This window comes from Nicotiana tabacum, unplaced genomic scaffold (assembly GCF_000715075.1).
Source record: "Nicotiana tabacum cultivar K326 unplaced genomic scaffold, ASM71507v2 Un00002, whole genome shotgun sequence".
NCBI classification, from domain to species: Eukaryota; Viridiplantae; Streptophyta; class Magnoliopsida; order Solanales; family Solanaceae; genus Nicotiana; species Nicotiana tabacum.
This window is the reverse complement of record NW_027438240.1, coordinates 1,515,540-1,537,214: the sequence shown is the minus strand read 5'-3', so window position 1 is coordinate 1,537,214 and position 21,675 is coordinate 1,515,540. Positions and strand designations below refer to the sequence as shown.

Below are 21,675 nucleotides of genomic sequence, written 5' to 3'. Positions count from 1 at the left end.
TAAAAATTTTAAGATAGAAAAGTTTTTCGGATGTGGACTTATGTGTAAACGACCTCAGATCTGAATTTTTATGATTTCAATAGCTTTGTATAGTGATTTTGGACTTAGGAGCATGTCCGAATTTTTTTTTTTGAGGTCCGTAGAGGAATTAGGCTTGAAATGCCGAAAGTTGAATTTTTGGAAAGTTTGACCGGGGGTTGACTTTTTGATATCGGGGTCGAAATTCGATTCTGAAAATTTTAATAGGTCTGTTATGTCATTTATGACTTGTGTGCAAAATTTGAGGTCAATCGGATGTGATTTGATAGGTTTCGACGTTGTTTATAGAAATGGAAAGTTTCAAAGTTTATTAGGCTTGAATCTATGTGTGATTCGTGTTTTTAGTGTTGTTGGATGTGATTTGAATACTCGACTAAGTTCGTATGATATTTTAGGACTTGTTGGTATATTTGGTTGAGGTCCCGAGGGTCTCGGGTGAGTCTTGGATGGTTAACGGATCAAAAAATGGATTAAAATAGCTGCTGCAAATTCCTTCACCCAAAATCGAGCTGAGAAGTGAGCCCAGAATCTCCCATGATCGAGCCAGTATCGAATCAATGATAAAAGGCCGGATCGAAGGCAGGGTCGAAGTCCATAATCGAGGGCCAGGATCGAGGGTCAGAATCGAGGCTCAGGATCGAGGACCACGATCGAAGGCCAAAATCGAGGCAGTACCGAGGGCTGTCTGGGCAGAATTATAAAGAGGCGATTTTTGATAGATTTTCAAGGAAAACTTTAGGTAAGTCCCTTGTGATCATTTCTACTCCATAATATTGAATTATCATTGAATAATACGACTAGATTATATGATTTTGAGGTGTAAATCGGAGATTTGAACTTAGAAAGTTGGAAATAAGATTTGTATATTTAAGGATCAAGTTGAGGTCGGATTTTGGTAAAATTGGTATAGGTAGACTCGTGGTTGAATGAGCTTTCGAATTTTGTAACTTTTGTCGGGTTCTGAGACATGGGCCCCACGGGCAATTTTTGAGCTAAATTTTGGATTTTTATGGAAAATTAGTATTTTCTTATGGAATTAATTCCAATAAATTTTATTGACTGAAACGAATTATTTGTGACTAGATTCAAGGCATTCAGAGGCCGTTTTGCGAGGCAAAGGCATAGCAGAGTAAAGAATTTCACACTCTGAGGTAAGTAACAATTTTAAATCTAGTCTTGAGGGTTTGGTATCATGTGATTACTTTGGAGGTGACGCACATGCTAGGTGACAGGCGTATGGGCATGCACCGAGGGGATTGCGACTTGGTCCATCCCGTGAAACTGAAAAGTTGAATATCTTGTTGTTAGCTATATGCTCTCTATGTGTTGTGGAAATTTGACTGTAAGGTATGTTAGAAATCATGTTTAGGCTATATGTTGGTACTGCTGAGACCCACAACGGTCGTGTACATGTTGAATTATCCGCTAAATTATTGTTTGGTACTCAGTCACAATTTACTTATTTATTTTATCTCAGTCTCTATTGTTCATTGTTGATGCATCATATCATTGTTGTTTGGGCTGATTTCATGATTATTAAGAGCTTGAGAGACTGGAGAGATTTATGACTGAGTGAGGGCCTGATTATGAGATATTGATACTATAGCTGAGTTGTCTGTGCAACACGTGAGTTGGCCGTGCTGATCCAGATATTGATACTATGGCACGTGAGTTGTCTGTGCAGCACGTGAGTTGGCCGTGCAGATTATAACGTTTGGGTTGTAGGAGCCCCTCCGGAGTCTGTACACCCCAGTAAGCGCGGGTACCCATTGACTGTGAGTGCTGAGGGCAGAGAACCGAGTGGTTGAGCTGTTGTGATGAGTTGAGTGACTGTTGCCTGAGAGGCTGTACTTGTTTGCATTTGTTGTTGCACTTGGCTGCTATCTGTCATTGTTATAAAATCTCTGAAAGATTTATATCCGGATTACATGAAATTGAATTGTATAAATTGATTTGACTTAAACTACCGAATTTGAATGCATGTCTATTCTTTGTTGGAATAACTGAAAGTGAACTATAACTGTGTAGCTCGTCACTATCTTCAGTTTTTTATTTATTATTGTTACTTGCTGAGTTGGTTGACCTATACTACACCCTGCACTTCGTGTGCAGATCCAGGTGTTCCTGAATATAGCGGGTGTTGATTCTTCCGCGCAGCTGATTTTTCGGAGATCCTAAGGTAGCTGCCATATTTCGTAGACCTTGTCTCTCCTTCCCTATCTTCTTATTTACTGTATTTGGTCTCAAACTTGTATTCATAATTAGATGCTCATATACTCAGTGACACCAGGTTTTGGGAGTGATTGTATCGGTATTCGTAAGATTTGTGAATTTTATTTAAATATTATATTTTCAAACTTAAAAGAAATTGTAGTTTATTGAGATTATCAGCTTACCTAGTATCGAGATAGGTGCCATCACGACAGGTTGGGGTTTTGGGTCGTGACACGAACATGGTTCGAATCACACCCGAGCCCTACATGACCTCAATCAAATATACCAATAAGTCCTGAAATATCATACGAACTCGCTAAGCGTCAAATCACATCAAATAACACTAGAACCACGAATCGCACATTGATTCAAGCCTAATGAACTTATGAACTTCCGAATTTTAAAACTAATAACGATTCATACCAAAATAATTCCGATTGACTTCAAATTTTTCACTCATAAATGACATGACAAATCTATTCCCACTTCCGGGATCGAAATCCGACCCCGATATCAATAAAGTCAACCCCCGGTCAAACTCTCCAACCTTCCAAATCTTCGATTTTCTAACTTTCGCCAATTCACGCCGAAACGACCTACGGACCTCCAAATCAGCATCCGAATACGCTCCTAAGTCCAAAATTACCATACAGAAATATTGGAACCGTCAAAACTCAATTCCGGAGTCGTTTATATAAAAGTCAAACCACGGTCAACTCTAACAACTTAAGACTCCAACTTAGGGACTATGTGTCCCATTTCACTCTGAAACTTCCCCGAGATCAAAACCAAACACCTCCGGCAAATCACATAACCATAATACAACATAGAGGAAGCAATAATTAGGGGATCGGGACGATATTCAAAACGACCGGCAGAATCGTTATAATAGTCTAATATTATGCATTCACAAGGATAGAGCAGTAGCATAATTAGGTCAAATATGTCGTTGGTATGGACATTTCTCGATATAATGTCAAGTTGCAAACATAAATACTCTTCCCCACTTGCTTTCTTTTTTTTTGTCTCCTTCCAAGAACAAGTTTAAGTTCTTGAATGTTGTTACTATAACAAAATGATGTAGACCTCAACTTCTGAATCTATCCGTCTCCATCGGTGCTTTTGTTTAATCGCTAATGTAGTCAATTCTTGATATATTTATTAAAATATTCGAAGCAATGAGACAAAGTTGATGACAATTTGATAGAATCAAGGGAGAAATATTGAAGATAATAGACTATATTCATTTCTTTTATTGAAAAAGAAAAAAAAATTAGGAAAGAGTAGTACATATTTGACAAGGAAGGGGCAGACGGGGGTAGGTGATTAAATGCCAACTAAGAGAGGATTAACAGTTCAAAGCTTTCTCTGTCTCGCACCAAATTGGGGTATCAGAAAGCGAAAGTTGTGACATTTGTATAGGATTTAAGCTATATAATGGGGTAAATATTAAGTAATCTAGTTCAGTTTATTATAGCATGTTAAGTATCAGTTTTTAGGTTATTAATAACATATATGATTTTTAGTTCTTTTTATTTTTATTGTATAATGTGCATTGAGATGTATTTAAGTGAATAACTGTGTTTATCATCATATGTCAGAAGTTATAGCTGATAGCAATGACGTAATTTTATTTTTTAACCAAGTCCATCAAACAAACACTATGTTTGACCATAACACCATCCCGAGCCATCCTCAGTCGGGTTGACTATGTTTGACCATAACACCATCCCGAGCCATCCTCAGTCGGGTTGACCCATCACATGCGGCTTGCCGTAGGCAAAATATTAGTATTACTCGATAGTAATATGATCAATGAAGTTTCATATAGCTGATTCTGATTATTAGATACAGTTATAGGCTTATAGCTATATCAAGACTTGTTTATAATTATCTTACAAATAACATGATTGTTTTACACTTAATGCATAACTCAAACTCATTTTGGTTAGAGATACTTTTGGAGATATTAAATTAAACCAGTCCCCCCCCCTCCCCCCACACACCCCACAAGTAGGAACCAGTAAAGGTTAGCACGCCAAGCAAATTTAAAGCCGTAGCCTAGTTTAGAATAATACTACATACGCAATGTATATACGTGCGCTTGAAAAGGACAAAAAAGAGTATATTTTGAAACAAAAAAGAATCGATCTAAATCTGCAGCCCGACAGAAAAATGAGTACTATAATAATACGTGCTTGAAGTGGTGGAGTTTGTAACATTGCAGCTTTCCCAAGATCCTCTATTATTTGTCCTCTTTCTTCAAGTTGAGTAACTCGTGTCTCTCCCTCTTTAGCCTTTAATATAAGTACGTAGTATTTTGGGATCTCTGTTTGCCACATTCCTTCATTATCTAATGTTTCTTTTATCATGTCTGTCTGATGCGTCATTTGTCACTTTTTCTCATCGTTTATTCCCTTTTCCAGCTTAAGCAAGTATGGCTATGGCTTTGATTTAAAGAAACTAACTAAGAATGAAAAGGGTTATAAATATATGTGCCCTTTATAAGCCTGGTTTTCACAAATTTAACAAGCAATGCAACATTAGGTAATAAGTCTTTCAGTAATCTCAGTTCCAATCTTTGTATGCATCATTTTTATACAATGAGCTTCAAATTCAATCCGCCGCTTACCCTTTCACTTTAAAGATACTTTCAAATTTGTCACTTTGGTCCCTGTGTGTTTTCACCGTCAAGATTATGAATTTTAACTAGGTTAATGTATTATTCCGTTTACATTTTCTTTAATTTACTAGTCGGAATTTTTCTCGTTTTCTATATATTCACAATACTCCAAGGAGCTAATGAGAAGAGGTTAGATTTGCTTAGGCATTGGCTTCTCGATATGCATCCAGAAGTAACTTTATATTGCCTTTCGAAGCAGATAATTTTTGTATTCTTTAGGTAGATTAATTACGAAAACGGAAAGGGTATAATCTGCTGAAGAAATAAGATTGCAGGTTTTGAAGTAAGGTCTTGGTGAGTGGTAACCAAGAATTTATGCCTTTATCATCAAGCACCGGAATTTGGATGTCATATTGAGTTTTACTACTCTTATGTTTGAAGATCATGTAGATCTACAGTCTTAAGTCTTAAGCATCTAATGTTACCACGAGTGAAGGCAATTATTATGGAGTATCATTTTTTTTTTTCTTTTCTGTATTCTTGTTTTTAGCTAATTTAAGAAAGCGATACATTTGATGTCCCGATGATTATCCTGAACCTGATAAAGATCACAAGTACATAACTATATAGTTTTTGGAGCACTCTTAAGAGAGGGTATATTTCGCATAATCTACACTATCGCAAGGCAATCTTTAGTGGTATCTCTTTTTTCTTCTTTCTATTTTTTAATTTATCCCCAGCTTGGGATTTTTATAGAATTTGACCTTATCTAGGTATAGTTATCTCCTCGGACTTTGTTTGGCCGCCAGAGCTTGTGAAGAGGGTGCAAAGCTTAATGAGATGATGGATCTATCTTAGCTTTTAATACTATTCTGCTTTTTTCCAACTGTATTATTTTGACCTGACATATACTTATTTGCTTAACTCCCTGATGATGATGTTGTAGTTCTCTTGTATTTGTATTGTCAGGTGGTTATCAATGAAGTCTCACTATCTTGGATATATTGTTCGTTAACAACATTTTAGTATTTCCATCTTTTGATGGGCTGCTGTCACTCAACAATCTCCAAATACACCCCTGGTTATGAGGAGCCAACAGTGCTTGCTGCTGAGACTGCTTGTGAGTATGCATCCTTATGAAATTGGGTTTTTGTTTCAATCAGTTTGAAGTTACATGTCGTTATGTCTGCCTGTTTGGATTTCATATCGTATGACCTTAGCAAGTCAGTCAGACACCTCTAGCTTTCCTCTTTGCAGTAGAGCCCTCATACTTAAAGACAACAGCTTGAGCTTCTTGCTAAAGGAAAATACTACAAGGTTATAAATGGATATGGTTTTCTTCCTACACAGCAAGAAGAGCTCAAACCCCTTAAGTGCATATGGATAATCTTATAGAATTTAAACTGAAGGAACGACGGAATAATATAATTGAGCTTCAGAATGAAAACTTCCTTCTCTAGATTTTTGAAAGTGCGCGTATCAAATAACCAAAAGAGTTTCCGTAGCATTGTATCAATGAGATTTTGAGGGCAGTGGTCAACAAAAAGCTTACAAATTGTCTCCTCAAAAATGTTATGAAAACACTTCTTGTGCTAAGAAAGAGAGGGTAAGTCTGCATTGTGAATATGATGATGGAACTAATACTTCACTGTGAAATATGTAGCATGTAAGCAAACAATGTACTAGAATCATATAATAAGCCAAGGTTGCCATTAAGTTATGGTCTGCTTTTATCCAATCCAAACAACTAATTAATCATTCTGTATGAACTTTTCAACTGTTATGTTATATTGCAGTTACGGTGAGTGAAGTTGAAGCATTATACGTGCTGTTTAAGAAAATAAGCAGCTCTATAATTGATGATGGGTTCATTCACAAGGTATTTCTCTACTGCTGGCCACTAGCATTAACATTATCATTATGCGTTATACTAAGTATTCGACTTGTTGCTGAGGCCTAGAATATGTTACAGTTACCTATTAACTTCTATGCGATTCTATCATCAGGAAGAACTTCAGCTGGCACTTTTCAGGAACCAAAACAGAAGAAATCTGTTTGCAGACAGGGTACGTTCTGTTGACTCACTTTTCCTCGAAATTCTCTGTATTTCTGATTAAGCATTAAAACTTGCAGCCAAGCTACAATATTGGTTATGTTGCAGTTATTTCTGCTTCATTTGAAAACTCAACCGTTCTATGTCTTGCATCAATCTGACTTATACCTGCTGAGTATTTTTTTCTCCCTTGAATTTTGCAGATTTTTGATCTCTTTGATTACAAGCGCAATGGAGTTATTGAGTTTGGAGAATTTGTCAGATCATTGAGCGTGTTCCACCCAAATGCACCAGTAGCCGATAAAATTGCATGTAGGGAATGATTTTTGATCCCTTATGAATATTCACTCTCTAAACGCTATATATTTATTTTTCATTTTCGACACTTTTAGATTTCTAAGCATATTACCTCTTATGTGACATTATTAATGTGTATGTTGGAATTATTTCTGCAGTTGCATTCCGATTATATGATCTGAGGCAAACTGGTTATATTGAGAGAGAAGAGGTTGGTGTTTCAACCGTAATTGTACTGGTTTCCTCTATTCTCCCCTTGGCATGAGCAATAGGTGTCTCATCCAAAAAAAGAAAAGAAATTCTAATATTACTCTGAGTTGCAACAGTATGTTTGGTCGAGTTAATAGTTTATTCGTTTCCTTGTTTTAATTGCAGCTGAAAGAGATGGTTTTGGCACTGCTGCATGAATCAGACCTGGTTCTTTCAGATGATGTAGTTGAAATGATTGTAGATAAGGTTGAACGTTTTACTCTATCTTTTGCTCAAACGTTTATGTGCCTTTTTGGTATTCATATTTACCGCCTAATTTTATCTTGTGCACCAGACATTTAGCGAAGCAGATAAAACGGGTGATGGGAAGATAGATCCAGAAGAGTGGAAGGAGTTTGCTTTGAAGAATCCTTCTCTTCTAAAGAATATGACCCTTCCTTATCTGAAGTAAGTTATAAGGCATTGAGTTGCATTTTACAAAGAAACTTTTGAGTAGGTTGTTGTTACCTAATAAGTGGCCTTGCTTTTATTATAGGGACATAACTCTAGCATTTCCTAGTTTTGTGATGAGCTCTGAGGTTGAAGATTTGGAAGTCTAGGCTCATGCTTAGCAGATAGCGCGCATAGCTGAAGGTCGTATCAGGTAATCTCTTCCACACTGATGCAACAGAAATGCAAAGGGGTCAAGAATCAAAAAAGACATTAGGTGTTGCATTGAATTATTTGGAGGTTGGCCACACAAGTTTGAACTTAAGAGGCAGACCACATCCATTTTCTGTCATCTTCAATTGCTTGGCAGGATATAGTACTATAAAGTTTCTAGCTATTCAGCTGGAGTTAGAAAGCAAGTTAACATTTTTCATGTCATAGTTCTCCAAATGGCTCTTTTTCATTTTGCCCACATACAGGCTAAAGTTTTAACAGGGGTTGTTCATATTTTTTTCTCACTTCTCTCGGACTTATAAGGAAGGGAAGAGTTGGAGCAACGGTAAAGTTATTTCCGTGTGACCTATAGGTCACAATTTCGATCCGTGAAAGTAGCCATTGATGATTGCATTAGGGTTGGTTGTCTACATCACACCCCTACAAGTGCGACCCTTCTCTGGACCCGCGGAATGCTTTGTATATCGGCCTGTTTTTTTCATTCTCTCGAACTTATAAACTCTTATCATTTGTAATAATCTTAGGAAAAACAGAATATTTGGTGATGAAGATGTATTTTTTAGTCAAAGAATTAATAAAGATGTGAAAACTGTGTCATATCAAATAATGTTGATTTGCTGAATTTTTGTCTCAGTTGATAATCAAAATTTGAGTTGCTTGATTCAATGGACTAAGGTCCATTTGAGATTGTTGCTCTTTTCAGTACAGTTGCGTAGTATTAGTTGATGTTGTAGCTGACCATTTCATCCCAAAGAAAATAATTACATGCAGTGAATAAATATACTACTTATGAAGTTATATAATAGATAAGGCAGAGAATTTAATAGAAAGGTAATGCTAAAGGATTTAACTTAACTAAGCAGTAGTCCCACTGTCCAATTTATCAGTCGAGAGCTATTTTTTTTTTTAAATTTTGGCCGGGAATTCGAACATAAAATTTTTAAGTTTTTTTAAATAAAATTTATATATTTGGAAACTACGTAAAAAGTACTAGTATAAGTTATAATATTTATAATAATTCACAATATTTAAAGACATAAAAAATTATGATAAAAAAAAACTTGTTTGACTCTTTAAATTCGAACAATACCACATAAATTGGGACGGAGGGAGTACTATATTACTAGCTGCAATAATAGTAATAGGCAATTATATCGACCATGTGATCGAATGAATAACTTCATTGATCATCTTTACTTCTTAATTCATTATTTTCAAAAAAAAAAAAAAAAGTTGAACCCGTTAACGAAATGTCTAAAAATATGCACTAGCTATCTAACGATTTCATTATGAATTTTTCATATTTATTTTAGATAAAGCTCCACCTCGCCCTCCTAAATTTGGCAAATCATGTCAAAATACCATCTTAATATTTGGAATACTTTGCTAATTTTCTAAGACCACTTTTAGTGAAGTACAAAAGAATAATATGGAAATATTTCAATGAACCCTTTTCCTTTCTTTTACTGCTGGAGGTTTTTGTCCGTTTCTAAAACAACTTTTTGATGGTTTATTTTGCACTTTCGACGATGGTCGTTCTATTCACCATTATAAACAATTATTAATCGTGCTTAGATATCCGTGATTGGTAAAAGAAAAAGTGGTTTTAGGGGTTAGTTGGGTGACAAATTTATTTGATATATTACCTGTTAGTTCTTGTCTTCTTGACAAATAGATACCACCGAATTTTCGTCTTACATGTTTTAAATAATTTAGTCAATTGAATTTGTTTTATTTTAATAAAGGTATCACCAAAAATTGTAATTTTGTTGCGATATGACTTATATATAAAACAATTCTTTCTGAAACCTTGCAAAGGCTCATAATTTATGTAATTTTTTTCTTTAAAATATATTATTTTTTTGTGATCTATCATCTTAATCACCTTTAGACGAACTATTCGAGTCAATTTTGCAAAAAAAAATAAAAAGGCCTTTACCATGTTACAATTCCAATTCCGATTGTGTTGCTTTTTTAAACATCACTACTCAACTTACCTTAATCCAACTAACTCCCTATCTTACCTTCAAAGTTTCCAATAATAATTGTGCAAACATAAACTAAAAATATTTAAATTGGGATGAAAGAAGTTATATTTGTAACTCTTGGGTGGGATGGGGGGAATAAGGTGAAGTTTTTGGAGGAGAGAGTAAATAAAAATATACGAGTTGATATTCATAAATCACTGATAATATCCAACTAACACTATGTTGTTGTTCAACAAAGTCAATCATGCACCGCAAAAGCACTTACCCCAACGCTCACTTACCGCGCGTGTTACCCCACGCTCCTTTTACTTCACGTTGCTTCCCATTTTTCCCCTACTCTTCTTTTCACTTCAGTTTTTCCAATCATTTCAAGTTTTCTCGGACCCAGTAATCGACGTTCCGATTCTAATTCCAGAAAAAAAAAAACTAAATTATCTAACACGAAAGAAGAGCAAAATTAGGAATCCGAATCTTGCCCATCGAATCCTAATTCACTCAACAGAAAGTTCAGATTTGATTACCACTTTCTCTCTTTGAGGCAAGTTAATTCAATCTCTTAATCACTTATTATCCATCTTCTTTAGCTTTTATGTGTGTATTGTGTGGTTTAATAGTATCTTTTAGCTGGGTGATTGGTTTTTAAATCTTTGTTTCCTCTATTTGTGTTTTTCTTATTTCTTTTTTCAGCATCTATTTTAGTTGTAGAAAATACCAACCACTATCAGTATCACTACTTCAAATACTGGCATTTGCTCTAAACTTTTTAACCACTTAACTGTTTGTTGTGCAAAGAGGACAGGAATAAAGTGAAAACTCTTCAGCCTAAAACCAATCTGAAATCTACTTATTATGTATAGTAAAATGTTTTTGTATTGTGAAGTAGGAATTTTGGTGGTAGCCTAAAGGTTGAAGCTTTATTTGATTTTGTCTTAGAATCTGGGTTTGTTTTACTATTGAGTGTTTTCAATTTTCTTGTTTTAGTGCTCTGAATTACACTAATAAAAAGTAGTATTCAATTTGGGGTACCTGTTGATTTCTTCGAATGCAGCTGAACGTTTGAGAAGTGATTTGGCGTAGAACTAATCTTTGAGATTGATTGGATCAATGTGTGAATTGTACAATCTTGGATGACCTAATCTGTAATGCAATCTACAAATTCAAGTAACAAGAAGTGTTTGAAACGTTAACGATCATTTCCAAGCGAAATGCCAGCGACTGATACAAATGTTGCAAAGCCTCTAGAGGATTGCATCCTGTTTCCTGTTGAAGAAATAGTGCAGTACCCATTGCCTGGTTATGGTTCACCAACTTGTATAAGTTTTAGTCCGGATGATAGTCTAGTTACATATTTGCATAGTCCAAACCAAACTCTATACAGAAAGGTTTTTGTGTTAGATCTCAAAAGTGGTAGGCAAGATTTGTTCTTCAGTCCACCAGATGGCGGGCTCGATGAGAATAACTTATCTGCAGAAGAGAAGCTTAGAAGGGAAAGGTCAAGGGAGCGTGGTTTAGGGGTAACACGATATGAATGGGTTAAGGCAAGCGCTAAACGAAAGGTCATTATGGTGCCATTGCCTGCGGGGGTACGTTCTCTCTTCTCATATAATTTTTGGTGCTCACTTTCTATTTAATTTGATCCCTACGTTGCACTGAACGAGAGCTTTTCCTGAATTATTTGTTGATACAATTGGTGGCAGTCAAAGAAGAAAAAGAGTTGCTGTCTGCCTGTTATAAAATTCTCTCATTTTCTGTGTATCTTTCCAGAACCTTACAACACTGTGATATTCTGCACGGAGCCAACTCCCTGATTCTCTTTTTTTCAAGGAATAACTGTTGTACATGCATGGCCTCATTATGACGTGCATTATACTGGACTTTGGATGACATTAACCGCGGTTAAATGGCCTATGAGCAATACTTCTCACAGAGAGAGAGCCACTAAATATTTTTACATGTTGGTTTATTTATCCATGCAATGTAGCGACAACTGGTATGCACGATGCATCTTTAGTAATCACATCTCGGTCTCACAAAGAATGCCAGGAAAAAAACAGCAAATATTCATGGTAGAATATTTTTTAATAACTCATTAATTCCTTGTACTCATCATTAAACCTTTTACTTAATAAAAGAAGTGTATTGCTTTAAAAAAGTCATAGAAAGCCTTATTTTGGTGTGTGGCACATGAAGTTGTAAAAGATCAGAACTGTCTTTTCTGAACTAGTGGCAATTTTCTCTTTCTCTTCAAGTTCACTTAATATAGTCCTTCTGTTCGCATTTGAAGTCATTTATTTGAGTTTTGATCAACACATTTTTATTCTGTGTTTCATCTACGAAAATATTTCTCGGGATTGCTTAAGAAAATGTCATATGGAGTAATAATTTCTTTTCATGTGAAATTATGTTGTTTACCTGAAATCCTGCATAAATCTGTATCATATTGTGTCTTTAAGGAGCCAAACAATCTGAAATCCTTGAACTTTTTTCTCCAATGATCAGATCTAATCAGAGCTTACTTTATGTGTAAAACAGTTATACTTAAAGGATCAGAATGCAGAGCCAGAACTTGAGCTAGCAAGTACATCCTCCTCGCCGGTCTTGGATCCGCATATTTCACCTGATGGTACCAGGCTTGCCTATGTGAGAGATAACGAGTTGCATGTGTTAAACCTTCTGTACCATGAATCTAAGCAGTTAACAACAGGTGCCGATGGCAATGTTATAGTAAGGACGTGTTCCAAATACTTATTGCTGATTTATCTGTCTGTATCTTTTGCTATAAGTGCTCTACAAATTTAACTGCTCTTCACATGTAACATGCATCATCTGACAGTTTTGTGCTAATTTATGCCTTGTTCATCCTCTTCCTTTGTCATTTTATTATTTGGTAGCTCAAGTAGAAACTTTATTCAGTTATTCTTTTGTTTGGTCCATCCTATTGACTTCGATGCTTGGCAGCCACATATTGCTCCCTCAGTTAACTAGTTTTTGGGGCACAACAATGAATTTTATTAAAATTTTCACCAACTTTTAAGAATTCAAAGCGGAACATACTGAGTTTGTGAACCACAATTTCAAAGAGATAAAACTCGTGTATTAGCTATTACAGACAGGTCAAAATGGATTTACTTATCAGAAAATAAAAAGCCTATTAGAGACGGTCCAATGTGGGAAAAAAGACTCCACTGTGGCCTATGGAAAGACACCCAGCCTTTAACATGGTATAGCATGGTGAGGGCAAGTGATACTTTAAAAGATGCCGGAGGAGGGAATCTTTTCCTCATTTGTGGTGTGGGACTCTTCTTAGCCCCTTTCATATTTGCATTGCACAGAAACATTGAGAAACGAGAATTACTTGCATTAGTTAATTTGTCTCTCTTTTTATGATCTTGCTACCTTCACATTGGCTGTAATTTCTGTTAGCTTATTTAGAAGACCAAGTTGGATTTAAATATACATGTTCTGTACTTTTCTTTGACGCTATCACGATTCTCTGGAAAAAAAGGATTTTTCTAATATTATCACTCTCACTCTCAATCAATTTGTTAATGAAAATTACGGAGCTTGTGTGGTTAATTATTTGTTGAAAGAATAGAACAGAATGACAAACCTACTTCTTAAACTTGTTTTGAAATTGTTCTCAGCATATCTTGAAAAATAGAAGCAACAACAACGAACTCAGTGTAATTTCACAAGTGAGGTCTGGGGAGGGTAGTGTATACGCAGACCTTACCCCTACCTTCAAGAAGGCAGGAGGTTGTTTCCGGTAGACCCTCGGTTTAGGAAAGTTAAAAAGAAGGCAACAACAAGCACACCAATCTAAAAATTGGAGCAAAAATACAAAACTAACACTAGGTACTGCAATCAGAAAGTCGAAACGAAAGCAACAACAAGTAATGACAGAAGTCAAGGAATACGAAAATACACAAATGACACTAAGTCATGTACTAAAGTGACTGTAACATACAAGGACAACGCTCAGCTACCTAACCCTTGACCTTTATACTCAACCTCCATACCTTCCTATTTATAGTCATGTCCTCAGTAAGCTGGAACAACGCCATATCTTGCCTAATCACCTCACCCCAATACTTCTTCGGCCCGTCGTTACCTCTACTTAGGGCCTCCAAGGTCAACCTCTCACACCTCCTAATCGATGCATCTGTGTCTCTTCTCTTCACATGCCTGAACCATCTCAATCTCGTCCCTCGCTTGTACTCCACACGGGCCACGCCCACCTTGTCCCAAATAACTTCATTTCTAATTCTATCTAACCTAATGCCGGCACATTCATCTCAACATCCTCATTTCGGCCACCTTCATCTTTTGGACATGGGAGTTCTTGACTGGCCAACACTCCGCCCCATACAATATAGTTGGGTTGACCACCGCTCTATAGAACTTACCTTTAAGTTTTGGTGGCACATTCTTATCACACAAAACACCGGAAGCGAGCCTCCATTTCATCCACCCCACCCCAATACGACGTGTAACATTCTCGTCAATCTTTCTATTCTCTTGTATAACTGACCCAAACTATTTAAAACTTTCTTTCCTAGGGATGACTTGACAATCAAGCCTCACGTCTTCGTCCACTACCTGAGTCGCACCACTGAACTTGCACTCCAAGTATTCTGTCTTGGTCCTGCTCAACTTGAAACCTTCAGACTCTGCCTCCAAACCTCTAACCTCTCGTTAACATCGCCTCGCGTCTCATCAATCAGTACAATGTCCTCTGCAAATAACATGCATCACGGCACCTCCCCTTGAATGTGGCGCGTCAGTGCTTCGATCGCCAGCCCAAATAGATATGGGCCGAGGGCTAACCCCTGGTGCAACCCCATCACAACTGGGAAGTGTTCCGAGTCCTCCTCGCTGTTCTCACTCGAGTCTTAGCTCCATTATACATGTATTTAATAGCCCTTATGTATGCAACGAGAAATACCTCTAGCCTCCAAACATCTCCACAGAACCTCCCTTGGCACTTTATTGTAAGCCTTCTTTAAGTCGATGAACACCATATGTAAATCCCTCTTTCTCTCCCTGCCTAATAAAATGAATAGCTTCCGTAGTCGAACGTCCCGGCATAAATCCGAATTGGTTTTCAGAAATCTTGAAAAATAGAAGGTAAAGATATATTTAAATGTGGGTCAACAACAAACTTATCTAGTCAAGTTGTTTTCATTTGACATTTTTTTAATGTCCTTTACCTTTTATCTTTTGAGGTGAAGTGGAATTAATGATGTGCCAGGAGAAAACAAGAGAAAGATTGGGAGAATGCGGGAAGAAAAATATCTTGAATTGAACAATCCGTTGACGCAACGTAGGATAGTAATACATATAATATTACATCCATACATATGTGATAATTCTAACTATTCTAATAGTGATGATGGTAGAAATAGACCCATTAGGCTGTAGCGAGAGCATAAGTTATTGCATGAGGGAGAAAGACAAGTGGGACGGCAAAGGAAAGAAAAGAAAAGGGAATGCTCTTTCTCCAAAAAAAGAAAAAATAAAAAAGAAAAAGGAGTGCGCTGAAGTGGAAGGATCAGTATCTATAGTGAATCTGTTGTTTTAACAGAACTGATCATTGAACAGTTGCTTTGGCTAGAATTTGTAACCGAATCCTTTTATGCTGAGATGGACAGTATGGTTAGTATTATGCTGCTTGCTTTAAATTAATTTGATACTAATCCTCTTTGTCTTCTTTTTTTTCATATACAGACACATGGTCTTGCTGAATACATTGCACAGGTGAGATTGCTATTGATATTTTATTACTAGTATAGGGAAGATTTGCCTGTTTGAGATTGATATTGAAAATTCATCAGTATATTAGCCCGTTTTAGTAAGTACCATTAAGATCTACGTTTATGAACCTTTATCAAAAAGACCTACGTTTATGGACATCTTCAGATAGCTTGTTGAAATAGTTGTATTTGCTCTGACCGAGGAAATGAACACAGACATAGTCAAATGAGTGTTGAAAGTATTTTATAAGATTTTAGATTCTCATATCCTTTAGTTTGGATCTAGTGCTTTTGAACTTATTTGTTAAAATTTTAAAGCTTTGTTCAAGTTAGGGTAGGGTTGACATAGAAGTTTGACCTTTTGTCTTAATTTATATTTCTTGTATATAATTTTTATTGGGTATAGGGTGGGAGGAGGGTAAGTTAAAAATAAATACTACTTTTGACCTTTTTTTAAAAAAATTTCTGACTTATTTACTTCTCCAGCACTTTCAGCATCTGTTATGACCTTCTGCCAGCAAATAGGAAATGGATCTTTTAGGACTCTAGTAATAGGGATCAGAGTGGATTGCTTAGATGCTTCAATTGTCATTTCTTGGTATTACAGAATCATCTAAAAAATTTCATTTCTGCTGATTGTAGGAGGAGATGGAACGGAAAAATGGGTACTGGTGGTCATTGGACAGCAAATATATTGCATTCACACAGATTGATTCATCTGGTATACCTCTATTCAGAATTATGCACCAAGGTAAAAGTTCCATTGGTCCCGAGGCACAGGAAGACCATGCTTATCCTTTTGCCGGAGGGTCAAATGTTAAAGTTCGCCTGGGAGTGGTTCCAACTAATGGAGGTCAAATAACTTGGATGGATCTTCTGTGTGGTGAAAAGGACAAAGAAAATGAAGATGAATATTTGAGCAGAGTGAATTGGATGCATGGAAATATTCTGACTGCACAGGTCTTGAATCGATCACATTCCAAACTGAAAATTCTTAAGTTTGATATCAAGACAGGGCAAAGGAATGTATTATTGGTTGAAGAACATGATACATGGATAAATCTTCACGATTGTTTTGTACCTTTGGACAAAGGACTCAACAGAACTAATGGTGCATTTATTTGGGCAAGTGAGAAAACAGGATTCAGACATTTGTATCTCCATGACACAAATGGAGTGTGTTTGGGACCTATAACACATGGTGATTGGCTGGTTGAACAAGTTGCTGGTGTAAATGAAGTTACTGGCCTTGTATATTTTACAGGAACATTAGATGGGCCTTTGGAATCTCACCTTTACTGTGCTAAATTGTTCCCAGATGCTAACAGTCCATTGCAGTCCCCTTTGAGATTGACTAATGGACGTGGCAAGCATGCTGTTGTGCTTGATCACCAAATGCAAAGATTCATAGATATCCATGATTCCTTGGTCTCACCACCCAGAATTTCACTCTGCTCCTTGCATGACGGAAGCTTAATTATGCATCTATTTGATCAACCAGTCAGTGTTCCACGGTTCAGAAAACTCCATCTTGAATCTCCAGAAATAATTCAGATACAGGCCCAGGATGGAACTGCTTTATATGGGCAATTATACAAGCCGGATCCAATGAAATTTGGACCTCCTCCATACAGAACTATGATTGAAGTCTATGGTGGTCCCAGTGTACAGCTTGTGTGTGATTCGTGGACAAACACAGTCGATATGAGAGCTCAGTATCTAAGAAGCAAAGGCATCTTAGTTTGGAAGGTCTGCTCCTCTTTCTGTTCTATCCATATGCCTTTTTAAAAAAATCTAAATTCATTCAGTTGTACTTGGCAATATCGAAGAGGAGCCTTGGAGCAACGGTAAAGTTGTCTCCGTGTGACCTATATGTTCGAGCCGTGGAATCAGCCACTGGCCTACAACACACCCCCTTGGGGTGCTGCCCTTCCTCGGATCCTGCATGAACGCGGGATGCTTCGTGCACGGGGCTGCCCTTTTTTGTACATGACTGTCTTTTTATGGAAATCATTGTCCTTCTCTTCTCTGGATTACCTAAATTGAGTTTTTTGTGCTTTTTATCTATGCAGATGACACTGCCTTTTAGTTTTTCTTAAGAATTCATTTCGGGCTAACATAGAAAACACAGAGAATAAACCCGATAAAAGCAAAGTAATTCTGAACCTAGCTGCTCAGCTTTTTACAGATGGATAATAGAGGCACTGCTCGGCGAGGACTTGTGTTCGAGGGTGCACTCAAACATAACTGTGGCCTCGTTGACGCTGAGGATCAACTGACAGGAGCTGAGTGGCTTCTGAAACAAGGGCTCGCAAAACAAGGCCACATCGGATTATATGGATGGAGCTATGGTGGGTATCTCTCAGCTATGACATTGGCAAGGTTTCCTGAGGTATTTAAATGTGCTGTGTCTGGTGCCCCTGTAACATCATGGGATGGATATGATACATTTTACACAGAAAAGTATATGGGCCTGCCATCCGAAAATCCATCAGGCTATCGAGAGAGCTCTGTAATGCACCATGTAGACAAGATCAAAGGGAAGCTGTTACTTGTGCATGGCATGATTGATGAAAATGTGCATTTTAGGCACACGGCTAGGCTTATTAATGCACTCGTGGCAGCCGGAAAGACTTATGAGTTGTTAATATTCCCAGATGAACGTCACATGCCTCGGAGAATGAGAGATCGTATATACATGGAGGAGAGAATTTTGGAATTCATTCAGAGGAACTTGTGAGTGGCCTTTTCATTGTTCTAATATGCAGTTAAGGTCTCGACTCTCGGGGTAGAGAAGTTTAGGGGCTCATTTCAGTTTACAGCATGTTTCAATTGATTATAAAAGAAGTTGTACTATTTTCTGATAAACTAGAGCAAAAGGTAGCAGGCTAATAAAAGTTGTTTGTGCAACTGATCTCTGTAATAACTGCCATGTACCATAAGCTTACCTGATCTACAAAAATAATACAGCACTCCTCTTCCTGAGGAGAAATTTGATTATTTACCATCTGTAGCAGTGATTAGTGAGCTTGCAATTCCTCTTAACTAATTTTATTTCTCCCACCCCCTCTCCCTCACAACAATAGAAAATAGAAATACAATGTGTAATAGTGCATTTGCATTGGATCAACCATAGGTACCTTTACTGTTACTGAAACAGGAAATAATATGGGAAAAGACTTAAATGTGAAATTACATATACTATACTAAGTTCTGTTACTCTATATGGAAGGGTCAAGTCAGGAAGATTGTCTCATACAAAAAGAACTTAGATAAATTTGGACATACTACATGTATAGTTGTGACAAGTTGATGTGTTTTCCTGATCCAAGACCACATAAATATGATGACTGATTTGCCCTATAAAAAGAATAGTGGTATGCTTTTAACAACTAGGGATAACTGTCCTAGTGATCCAAGAAAATGAGGGCAGCTTCTTGGTACGACAGAAAACATTTTCTGTATAATGTGTCTAGAAAATGACTTATTTTCTAAATAAATATATTTTTTGGTTTTTGGTTAAGAATTTTTTTTAATAGAGATTGATATTCATATTAGCAATTGAGCAGTATTTTATTTAATTTTTTGAGTATTAAAATTTAATAATATGTCTAAGTATAATTAGGTGGACCAATGATATGAAGTTATACGAATTGTAATATTTGGGAACGAAAATAACTTTCACCCAAAAGTAAAAAAAAGGTTAAATTTCACCTTTTGACGGAAATATTCTTCTTGAAAAATGTTTTTCTTAAGAAAATATTTTCTGACAATCATCCATAAGAAAACAATTTCACATCACTGTCATGGCTTATAAGATGGATTGGAAATTTTGATTACCGATAATGACCTTGAACTATGGCTTAAACACGACTAGTAATTTTATAATTTTTTGCTCTTGTTTTGGGATGACCTAATTTTTTTTGGCTTTTACTTAATATTACTCCATTTTCATAGTTCTCCGCATGCCGTAGTTTTCATTTAAAGTACATTTCTCTATATAAATAGTCGTAACGTGCATGTCTTCTTCCTTTTTCGGCGTCTTCTTTATATTGACATATTTTCTTGTTTTTCATATTAGTATAGATAGAGTTTGGTGCAAAAATGTAATGGAGTAATTCGTTTTAGCTCTATATCAAAACGAAGTTTCGAGTAGAAGCAGAAAAATAGTTTCTCCCCAAAAACACTTTTTGAATTATATTTTTTGAGAAAAATACACTTAGAACACGTTTTAAAAGATTGATCAAACACTAATTGCTACTTAAAAGTGCTTTTCAAATTAATTAGCAATATTTTTACCAAAAGTACTTTTTAAAAAAAAAATATTGTTCAAAATAAGTTAATTTTAGAAGTTTACCAAACAGGCTATAATTAGTTTGATGTCAAAATAGGTGGATGGAGAATTTGCTTAAGTTAAACGTCAAATGAAGGAAAATGTTTTTCCTCTCTATATAAAATTCAAATGACTCGTATCTAGGATACAATATTTTGGGTGCTTCGAAATTTGTGAAGAAGTAACGTAAATGGTGAGCTAACAATATAAACTAAATAGTATATTAGTAGCTTAATTACAATAGATCAGTAATCGCAACTGATCATTTACATGAAAAGGTGTTATAAATACATGCTTATAATCACTATCAAATGGGATTGAGATATTCCTTTTTTCTCCTCTTGAATCTCTCCTTTATTTCTTTGTGTCTTACTCCAGCTTCATCTTTATTTGAGCTCTTATCTTATTTATTCTAACTGAATTTTCAAAATTTTCTTCCTGAATTTAATGTATTAATGTAAGTCACATGTCACAACCATTTTTAAGTTTAGTGGGATTAGGTGTTATTTTCAAATATATTAATGCTCCAACTGCAATTTATTCCAAAGGAAGAAATTTAAAAAGTAATTAATGCCGATTTTCTTACTTTTCTTCTCTCCCCCAAATTTCCGAGGTTTTGCAAATGATATTGCAGTAATTAGGGCAAAGGTAACGCCAATTTAAGTCATCCCTAAAAAGTGTTGCCTAAAGTTGAAAACTGTGACTTTTGATCAAAAGACATACTTTTTGCTAGTTTAGACCACACTTTTCATGGGTGGCTAAGGCTAAAATGTTGTAGTGCAAGATAATTTTCTTTCAAAGGAGTAAAGTAAGGTGGATTATTGTGATGACCCAAAATGTCATCTTTAAATTTAATAAGTAATTCTGTATTCTAAGACCTTAAAAAGCACCATTTATTATTTCTCGACTTGCGTGCGCAGTCCGCACAATTTTTCGAAAAGTCTTTATGTGAAAAATGGATTAAAATATAAAATAGAGCTTTAAAAACTCAATTGAGTTGACTTTAGTCAATATTTTGAGCAAACGGACCCGGATCAGTATTTTGACAATTCCGATAGGTCCGTATCGTGATTTGGGACTTGGACGTATGCCCGGAATCGAATTTCGAGGTCCCTAGCTCGAGATATGGAATTTTGATAAAAAATTAAAAGCTTGAAAGCTTAATGATTTTTAAGAAATTACTGATATTGGATTTATTGATCTCGGGTCCGTATTTTGGTTTCGAAGCCCGGTGTAGGTCCACTATAATATTTATGACTTGTCTGCCGAATTTGGTGAGAACCGGAGTTGATTTGATGTGATTCGGACGTCCGGTTGTAAAAATATAAGTTTTAAAGTTTTCTTGAAAACTTCCTTTGATTTGGTGTCCGATTCGTAGTTCTAGGTGTTATTTTGGCGATTTGATCGCGCGAGCAAGTTCGTATGAGATTTTTGGACTTGTGTGCATATTTGGTTTGGAGCCCCGAGGGCTCGGGTAAGTTTCAGGTAGGCTACGCGATGAT

At 36.2% G+C, this 21,675-nt stretch overlaps 2 protein-coding genes across 8 annotated transcripts; both read left to right on the top strand.

Moving 5' to 3' along the window:
* The first annotated feature begins 4,363 nt into the window (after nucleotides 1-4,363).
* On the top strand, nucleotides 4,364-8,721 carry LOC107761260 (calcineurin B-like protein 7). 6 transcript variants are annotated; one of them, XM_016579469.2, is made up of 9 exons: nucleotides 4,364-4,519; nucleotides 5,846-5,996; nucleotides 6,673-6,755; nucleotides 6,883-6,942; nucleotides 7,133-7,241; nucleotides 7,385-7,437; nucleotides 7,602-7,682; nucleotides 7,771-7,883; nucleotides 7,972-8,721. In XM_016579469.2, the coding sequence occupies exons 2-9, from the start codon at nucleotides 5,918-5,920 to the stop codon at nucleotides 8,033-8,035; spliced, it is 642 nt and encodes a 213-aa protein (XP_016434955.1). In that variant the 5' UTR covers nucleotides 4,364-4,519; nucleotides 5,846-5,917; the 3' UTR covers nucleotides 8,036-8,721. The 6 variants fall into 6 exon arrangements, with proteins under 6 accessions (XP_016434955.1, XP_016434957.1, XP_016434956.1 ...); XM_016579471.2 differs by having other exon boundaries at nucleotides 4,480-4,561; XM_016579470.2 differs by lacking the exon at nucleotides 4,364-4,519 and adding an exon at nucleotides 4,568-4,800.
* Nucleotides 8,722-10,306: 1,585 nt separating this feature from the next.
* On the top strand, nucleotides 10,307-18,844 carry LOC107761261 (uncharacterized). 2 transcript variants are annotated; one of them, XM_016579472.2, is made up of 6 exons: nucleotides 10,307-10,625; nucleotides 11,136-11,670; nucleotides 12,620-12,811; nucleotides 15,815-15,844; nucleotides 16,483-17,589; nucleotides 18,029-18,844. In XM_016579472.2, exons 2-6 carry the CDS (start codon nucleotides 11,293-11,295, stop codon nucleotides 18,578-18,580), a joined length of 2,259 nt encoding a protein of 752 aa, XP_016434958.2. In that variant the 5' UTR covers nucleotides 10,307-10,625; nucleotides 11,136-11,292; the 3' UTR covers nucleotides 18,581-18,844. The 2 variants fall into 2 exon arrangements, with proteins under 2 accessions (XP_016434958.2, XP_075104700.1); XM_075248599.1 differs by having other exon boundaries at nucleotides 17,913-18,844.
* Nucleotides 18,845-21,675: the final 2,831 nt, after the last annotated feature.